Here is a 9,874-nt window from a genome sequence, read left to right as displayed (position 1 = left end):
GTTGATCATGTAGGTCATTACTCAAGTGCTCGTCCCATCAACCACATTCCCAAACCCTCTATGAGTTGCGGCAACTAAGACCGCACTGTTCAGGGATCATTTCCTCATTAATGCGGTCAGAACGTTAGTTGGGTGCATTCAATGCGGAGGTGACCATTTCTCCTTGAATTGCTCCTACACCATACTCCCATGGGTGTCCTACTGTACTTGTCCTTTTTCTGGGGGCGCTCTAGGAGGCTACCTTTGACGAAGTGCCATTTTTTTCTCTTGGGATTTGGGATGCCGAGAACAGGATCGTCCTCGGCAATATTTCTAGGCTATTTGGGCTTTCTTTGTTCGTCCTCGGCCATTTCTCCCTCCTCGGCGTGGGCCTTAGGCTTAGTATAAAGTGGGTCGGGGTTGTCAAATTCTTTGGCTATTCTCATTTTAGTCCATACATTTTATTTTTACCATTTTTAGTCCCTATCCTGAAAAATGCTTCTCGTTATGGTCCCTGCCGTTACATCAGAAACGGAGAAAGTTGACGTGGCAAACGACAGGAATAAATAATACTAAATTAATGTCCACGTGACCTAAATTAATAATAAAAAATGTTTTTTGGCATTAAAAAATGTCACGTCAGCATCTAAATTAAAAAAAATTAATTTATTAATTTTAACTAAGTAAAAAAATTAAAAACTAAAAATCATATGAATTGAGATCTAAGTGTGTCTTCAACAAGAACAACAAGAACACAAACCCAGAGATTTAAAAAAAAAAAAAAAAACCACAGATGTGTCGAGTTGAAAATGAAAATGAAAGAAGTGCCAAATAATCTATACATAGAAATAATCACATAAATCACTAAACAACATTAACAAAATGTAAACTTGAGAGAGAGAGAGAGAGAGAGAGAGAGAGAGACGCTGGCATCTTCCCTTTTGAGGAGATTGATAGGAGTCCCAGAGCAAGGGGAGGTGAGATGCGAAGTGTCGAGCTCTTTGGATCCAAGTATCTTCTCGGGCCACCATGACCCATTTCTCCTACGAACCCAAATGATTGATCCAACGCTGCACCCTCCCACACTTGATCCCTTACTCTCCATCTCTCTCTCTCTCTGACTCTGTGTGTCGCTTTCGCTCGCTCGCTCTCTCTCTCTTGCTATGTAGGGTGGCTCTATTAGAAAGCTCAACCACCGACGAAGAAGAAATGGATGATTCGAGAAGAATTGTGACCGAATGATCCGACACAGGGGACTCGGGTTAGGGTTAGGGATTCCATTCAATTTGGTTCAAATTTGGGAATTTACTGTTTTTTTTTTTTTTTAATTTCTGGGTTTGTGATCTTGTTGTTCTTGTTCAAGACATACTTAGATCTCAATTCATATGATTTTTAGTTTTTAATTCTGTTTTTAATTTTTTTTATTTAGTTAAAATTAATAAATTAATTTTTTTTAATTTAGATACTGACGTGGCATTTTTTAATGCCAAAAAACATTTATTATTATTAATTTAGGCTACGTGGATATTAATTTAGTATTATTTATTCCTACCGTTTACTACGTCAGTTTTTTCCATTTCTGATGTAACGGCAGGGACCAAAACGTGAAGCGTTTTTTAGGATAGGGACTAAAAGCGGTAAAAATAAAATGTAGGGACTAAAATGGGAATAGCCTGAAAATGTAAGGACTAAAATGTGTTTTTCGCCTTTTTTTATTGAATTTGAATTTTGACAAATCCATCATTGAATTACATTTTTTTCTCATATCCTCAATTCCTTCAAAATATCAATAAAATCAAAGATAAATAACTATATTATCAATCAAATGTTTAAATTTTGTGTTTTTGTAGTCTAAAATTTTCTATAAAAAATAAGTTTATGGATCAAATAGTAAATAACATTTGATTAACGTGAAATTCGACATGGGTTTTAAAAGCATAAAAAACATGCAATTCAACTATTAGAATTTCAAAATATGTAGCCATATTAATATGTTTAGTGAAAGTTGTATCCTTAAGTTACATCTAAGTTTGTAATCAAACTTTGGTCCATTAAACAATATATTAGGCTTTTACAAACAAAAAGGAAAAGCTTAAGAAAATTTTTATTGAACTAAAATTTTGAAAGAAATGTAACTTGTAGCGTTGATAATGGAACTATCATAAAATAATTTTAAAATAAAAAAATTCATAAAAAGAACTTATAAGATTTTATATATTTACATTTTTTTTTCAATATATGAAATTATCTTTTGATTAGATTTTATATAATTTAAGTTCACTATTGAACAAAAATTAATGGAGCTACCACTGTATATCTCATCCCCAACAAATGCAATCATTCCTTTCTCTTCACTTGTGTACAGACTTGTCCTTGGGTTAATACTTCTCTCCTTTTTCACTGAAAATTGTACATATATAAAATGAGAATAAATTGGGTCAAAGCTGGCGTAAAATGTGTGTTTTACGCTAACCAATCCTAACCTACCACGTCAGCAAAACAAATTAAATCAAACACACTCACAACACAAAATTATAACCCAATTAAAACCCTTCAGCCCCTTTCAAACGCAACACAATATGGTTAAGAGTGTTCAGACCGAATCAGACATGGAACACGGCAAAACCCAAATCTCATCTCCTCCTCCTCCTCACACGGGAGCTCCACCTTGTCACAGATGCCACTGCCCACGTTGTTTCTGGAGCTGGCGAAATTTGTTGGAGCTGTTGCAAGTATGGTGTTATTTGTTATTTCCCCAAATTTTGGATTTCGAAATAATGATGGATTTTGGGTAATTTTTTGGAAATCAATCACTTGATTTGGTATGGGTTTTGTTGATTTGGTATGGATTTTACTGTTTTTTGGTATTTTCATGGGGTTTGATTCGATTTAAGTGTTAGGTTCAAAACCTAAAAACCTTTCTCTTGCCAAATCCTGACCTTTGAGTTCATCGATTTTGTGTTTGAATTGGATGGGCAAGATGGGTGGTGAGTCAGGAACCGCTTGCTGAATGACTCTAGATGTGGGTTTGGGGTTGATCCTCTGCCTCTTGGGTTTAGGTAGGGAAGACTTTTCTATAGATAGCACTGTTGCAGAGTAGTTAGGAATGGCAATGGGTGAAGCAGAAGAGCTTCCCAAATGATGGGGTTTCTTTGGTGGAATGATTTTGAGCCGCAAGACTATCTTGGGTGCAACAGAAGCTTCTAATTTTTGGTTCTTCTTGTAGTAGAGAAGCTTTCAATTCTGGATCTGCAGTGGCAAAGGAGTTTGATCTGATGTGTTGGCGAGGCAGTGAGTGTGTTTGATTTAATTTGTTTTATTGACGTGGTGGGTTAGGATTGGCTGGCGTAAAACACAACTTTTACACCAGCTCCTAACCCAATTTATTCTCAAATAAAAATTTTCAATAAGATGTTGGGCATACCAATTTCTAGAGAGTCAGGAAATGATGTGGCTACAGTTCAATTTTAATGGGGTTTACGCATAAATAAGGACTGACAGATTATTTTACTCGTCCATACAATTACAAAGAGCTTAAATGTTTGAACAATTCTTCCTTCACATTTTTAGTGGGACTATACCTCTACGGAGACACTAAATTTTGCAACCATAATTTAACCTTATATTAAGGACATAAACATTATTTTAAATATATATATATCTTTCCAAATCTTCTCAAACCCTTCCCTTTTTTTATAATAATTTTTTAAGTACAGACCCAATTTAGTCCACTTGAAGTAATTAATTACCACTCAAGGCTGGAAATTCTACTTCTCACAAAGAGGAATGAGTTCAGTACAATTTGACTTAATAGGACTTTTTGAGAAATGCACAAATTAACAATAGGAACAAGGGAATTAAAAATACTTGGTTGATAATAGTAAGATTACAATGCCTAAATGCCTAAGTTACAAAGAGCCTAATTCATGCAAGGCAAAATTGACCCACTTACACGCATGAAGTTACAAACTCTACTGCTAATTCCAGATCCCAGATACTAGAGAGCCAATGTCTTTAGTTTGGATGTTTGATTGTGTGTGTCTTGTGTGAGAAAGTGTTTTCCTATTTATATATGAGGCTTTGACAATTAATCTTGTTCATTACCATGTGCCGTGTTGTAATTGCTCTATTTCCATAAACCTTGACTGAGAATCATGGTAATTGTCTTGAAGTAACTGCTATTGCTTGCATGTTGGTCACATGTTACTTTTATTGGATTGGTCTCTCACGAGGCGTATTTGCCATTACTCACGTATTTCTCACATGTTTTCATTTAAACAACAATTGTGCTGCTCCCTATAGTTCGAGGTAATTATCTTGATTCAATTTTCAAAAATATGACGCCACTTGTCTCTTTTTAAGGGCTTCATTTTATTGTTGAACATGTCAATAACATGGCATTTCAAATATCTCCTATAATATACATTTTAATAAATTAATATTGGCTAGGATATATTGTTAGGTGTAATACTTATAATGCTTATATAAATTAAATATTTGGCCTAACACTCTCCATACTCTCCAGTCTCCGTTTAAAATGTATTCAAAGTTTTTACTCAAAAAAAGAAAAAAAAAAGTATTCAAAGTTCATTAAACCCTCTCCATCCCTCTCCCTCTACTTTTTTTTTTTTTTTTGAAAGGCTCTCCCTCTACTTTGACGTAAATAAACGTTAGCCTTTAATACGTAAAATCTGGCACGCTTGCCAATCTTTTGGCATCAACCATATGAGTTACAACAAAAGGCCTCTCAAAATAATAAGAACATTTATATGGTGGCAACTATTGCCACTAAAAATATATTTCCCTTTCTTTGTAAAGAGTCTCACCTTAAACGCTACCAACAAGCAAAAGCTTTCTTTTATGATAGCCAAGCTTGTAGCCATTGCGTCTCAGCAAAATAAATAACATGACGCAAGCAACAAAAACCACTATGCGTCCAACTCACACTTTTCCATTATTATTGGAACTCATGTAACTCTTATCTCTCTCCAGCAAACTTTCGAAAGCTCCAAAGTTTCAAAATGGTTATGAAAACTAAATAGTTTTCTAACGGTTATGAAAGCTTTGTAGACACATTTGGCAACCTTTGGAAACTTGTCCAACTTCTTTTCAACATTGACATGAACCCAAAATTCTCCTTTCCAAAATCTGGAAGAAGCTGCGTTTTTATCCCTTATCTTATTGTTTTCTTGCAAGACATGCCTATCCAACCTTTCCACCCTTTTCCTCCACTCAATTTCTCTTTCTTTCCACTACTTATAAAACACTACCTCACAAGAAACATGCATGTTCGTACAAATTAACAGGAGATCAAAACAAAGGAAAAGAGAAGTGAAAGGTTTTGTGCCATGGAGATTAAGGTACAATCTGATTCCGAGCATCAAGATGAATCAAAACAGCCCCTCTTGCAAGACACAACTGAAACAGAAGAGAAAACACTGATACAGAAAGCCATTAGTCAGACATTTCAGAGCACAGCTCATTTGGCCAATCTTTTGCCCACTGGATCAGTCCTTGCTTTCCAACTTCTGTCACCCATTTTCACAAATCAAGGTATCTGTGACCCGATCAGCCGGTTCATGACTGCTGTACTTGTGACCCTCTGTGGGGTGTCATGTCTCGTACTAAGCTTCACTGACAGCTTCAGGGACAAAAAGGGAAACATCTGTTATGGGTTTGCCACCACCAAAGGATTCTGGGTCATTGATGGTTCAGCTACCCTTTCACCTGAAGTTGCTGCAAACTATCGGCTAAGATTTATAGATTTCATGCATGCTCTCATGTCAATCCTGGTATTTGTAGCCGTTGCACTCTTTGATAAGAATGTGGTTAGTTGCATCTTCCCAACGCCATCGGATGAGACCCAAGAAATTCTTACAAGATTGCCAGTTGGAATTGGTGTCATTAGCAGTATGTTGTTTGTTGCGTTTCCTACGAAGCGCCATGGAATTGGCTTCCCCCTCTCTGCAAATTAAGGACAACAACAAAAAATCCTTTTTTTTTTCTTGCAATATATCAACCTTCGTGCATTTTCAAAAAGTTTACAAAATCTGTGGATTGATCTGATCGTAAAATTGTTACATTCAGCTCTCTTTGAAGTTTGAATTCATAAGATGATTCTTTGCAGTTTGCAAACTGAACCATTTAGTTGGAAAAAGCCTATTCATGCTTGTCAAATTACAGGAACTTGCTAATATTTATAATGCAAGGTATTGTGACAATAGAGTTGGGGTAGGATTTTACAATAGAATACTTATTCCATTGCAAAAATGGGTATTTCTGTTACAACAAAACAAAGTTCTCCGATTCATAAACAGTAGTATTAATCAATGAAAAAAAAAAGCTCAAATATTTATACAGACAATTCGGTTGAACATAGGCAGTAACAGCCATTACCAAACAATCTGCCAAGAGAGCTTCCTTCCTTCCTAATTCATTAAAGATAAACTTGGACACATCTTCCTACCAAGTAATACTACATACACAAACTGTTTTACAATATTTTTACAAAATAATGATGTGACCAACTTCTAATTGGTTTTCATCTAAACCTACCATTAATATTATTTTTTCATTTACTAATAATTACTCACTATATCATAATTACTCACTATATCAGTAATTTGTAAAATATTTTATAAAATAGTTTGTATATCTAATATTATTAATTTCCTACCAGTAGTAAGTATTTACTGCTTTGCAACTAATCCGTATCATTCCAGGAATAATCATATAGTATATTATGTAGACCATAAGTTTGGTTGCTTTCGTACATATTCATTTGTGCTCAAACATTAATTCCAAATATCTCTTAACTGCAGATAATATAGACCATAAGTTTGGTTGCTTACGTACATGTTATGTAGACCATAAGTTTGGTTGCTTACGTACATATTATGTAGACCATAATTAAGTTTGGTTGCTTAGTGTAGCAGTCTCTCCTTTTATAACTTGTGTGAACTTTACATTTGATTGAAGGTTCGGAGCACAAGTATATCATTGTATACCTCGCTAACAAAGTTGTACTTCATTACTAAATAATTATTTACTCAATAATGTGCTTGTAGTCATTTGATGTTTTTATTTTTATTTTTGATGATAATAAGTTAGATTTGTAGACTTCAAATGGAATTATAGATATTTTTTCTATGTTTGTCTACGGAATAATTTAAAAAAATATTGATTGATATGTCCCAATTCATGCACTTGAAATTCTTAAATTTGTCAATATATTGCTAAATTGAAGTCTACTATCATGTTAGAATATTTACATGGAGAAGCTAAAATAAATTCAATCATGTGCTCTTCCTAAAATGGTAAGAAACTCTTAAATTCAATGAATTGCTATTTTTTGGTTCATGTAAGCATGAAAAAGGGCTGTATGTTTTTTGAGTGCTTGTGGCCTATGACTATATTTTTTGACATCTCATTTTGTGTTTGAACTTTCCAATGAATGTAATATTGTAAAATTTTAAAGGTATTACAAATGTTTAAAATCCAAAGTTTTTTAGAATAAGAAAATTGTTTGTCTTTTTATGACAATTGGGTCTTGTCATCTCTTGTATTTAGGTTCGCTAGAACGGTTATGGAGCTGATGAAGACACTTGGGAGCCAATTAAGGGATCAGGCTATTGCACAGAATTGAATTCTATTACATTTTTATGGGATATGCTATTTTCTTATATATTATTCTAATTATGCAAGTAGATATTTTATAGTTACACTCCATTTAACAGGAACTGTATTAAGACTATAAAGGAATTTGTCACCAATGGTTACAAGTCAAAGATCTTACCTTTACCAGTAAGTTTGTTGTAACTAAAATTAGTCGGGATATTTCATGGATATGTTATTTCACGGGTATTGCAAAATAAGCAACATACCCATGAAATATCCCTACTAATTCCAATTATGACAAAATTACTGGTAAAGATAAGATCTTTGACTTGTAACCATCGGTGACAAATTCCTTTATAGTTTTAATACAGTTCTTGTTAAATGGAGTGTAACTATAAAATCTCTACGTGCATAATTAGAAAAATATATAAGAAAATAGCATATCCCATAAAAATGTAACATAATTCAATTTTGTGCAATAGTTCAATCCCTTAATTGGCTCCCAAGTGTCTTCATCATCTCCATAAAGTGAACCTAAATACAAGAGATGACGAGACCCAATTGTCATAAAAAGACAAACAATTTGCACATTCTAACAAACTTCGGATTTTAAACTTTTGTACCACCTTTGAAATTTTACAATATTACATTCATTGGAAAGTTCAAACACAAAATGAGATATCAAACAATATAGCTTAAAATTTATTGAGTAATAATCATAGTCATAGGCCACAAGCACTCAAAAAACATACAACCCTTTTTCATGCTTACATGAACCAAAAAACAGCAATTCATTGAATCTAACAATTTCTTACCATTTTAGGGAGAGCACATGATTGAATTTATTTTAGCTTCTCCGTGGAAATATTCTAACATGATAGTAGACTTCAATTTAGCAATATATTGACAAATTTAAGAATGTCAAGTGCATGAATTGGGACAATCAATCAATATTTTCTAAATTATTCTGTAGACAAACATAGAAAAAATATCTATAATTCCATTTGAAGTCTTCAAATCTAACTTATTATCATCAAAAATAAAATAAAAACATCAAATGACTGCAAGCACATTATTGAGTAAATAACTATTTAGTAATGAAGTACAACTTTGTTAGCGTAGGTGCACAATGACATACTTGTGTTCCCAACCTTCAATCAAATTGTAAAGTTCACATGAGTTATAAAAGGAGAGACTAATACACTAGTTTTAAATAGAATGCTTGACAAACATTTTCCATAAATCACTTTAAACTTTGGTTTGAAATTCAATTATCTTAAGATATAATTCACGTGTTTTTTTTTTTTTTAATATCTTTAGGGTCACTATAACATATTCCTAATATCTTCTCAACTTCAAACACCTCCTCATCTTCCCCATCTGCCTCATCACTATCATTATCATCACCACTACCATCATCAGCAACATTTTTGTTCCAAACAAATGCGCATACTCTTGTGGAACATCATTACTTTTAATTAAGGAAAAATAACAGCATAATTTTTCCCATTCCTCTAGAGACAACAAAAAATCCTCTATAGATTCATTTCTAACTTGATATGCCAATGATAAACTAATATTAGAGCTTTGCACTTAAGCATGAAATTGACTATACATAAATAGAAGAAAATAGACTCGAACAATTTACTTTTTGTCTCTGGATGGTTTAACTTGAGACTTTCACAAGCATACTGGTTCAAGTTAACTGCCCTTCTCTACAACAGCAGACAAAAAAAAAAAAAAAAATAGTTCCCAGACATAATGATGATGATAAGTTGACATCTAATTCAAGTTAGCATATGTGCACACCCAAAAAAAGGAGAAAAAAGCTGGTTTAGGGCTTTTCCCCTATTTCTTTTGGTTTATTGCACATTGGGTCCTTGGTAACGTGACTTTTTATGTGCATGTGTTTCTAGGGTGAGGTGTGTGTTTGTGAGTCCCTTTTTCTTACTTTTATTTTAGAAGTCGCCACTAACCATTGGTTTTGTGTTAGGTGTGATTGGTAATCTATTTGTCTAATTCATTTTAGTTACCTAATTAACTTAATTGATTTCAAAGGGCTTGTTAATTAAGATAAACCAAAAGTCTCGAACCAGAGATCTTGGACTCGGAAGTTCAGTTACGTGTGGGGAAGGTGTTAGGAACCCCACAATGCCTATCCAAAGGATAGTACCTTATTTTAATTTAACTCAATGTTATCTTTTTAGTGAAGAAATAGAATACTTAACATTTTGATTTTGAAAAAGTTTTGAACAAACAATATATATACATATACATG

At 33.5% G+C, this 9,874-nt stretch overlaps 1 protein-coding gene across 1 annotated transcript; it reads left to right on the top strand.

The window, feature by feature from the left end:
• Window positions 1–5,095: 5,095 nt before the first annotated feature.
• On the top strand, window positions 5,096–6,330 carry LOC115992623 (protein DMP4-like). The gene has a single exon (XM_031116849.1). The coding sequence runs from the start codon at window positions 5,328–5,330 to the stop codon at window positions 5,952–5,954; it is 627 nt and encodes a 208-aa protein (XP_030972709.1). The 5' UTR covers window positions 5,096–5,327; the 3' UTR covers window positions 5,955–6,330.
• Window positions 6,331–9,874: the final 3,544 nt, after the last annotated feature.

The sequence above is a fragment of the Quercus lobata genome, chromosome 5 (genome assembly GCF_001633185.2).
Source record: "Quercus lobata isolate SW786 chromosome 5, ValleyOak3.0 Primary Assembly, whole genome shotgun sequence".
NCBI lineage: Eukaryota > Viridiplantae > Streptophyta > Magnoliopsida > Fagales > Fagaceae > Quercus > Quercus lobata.
This window is presented reverse-complemented; position numbering and strand designations above follow the sequence as displayed.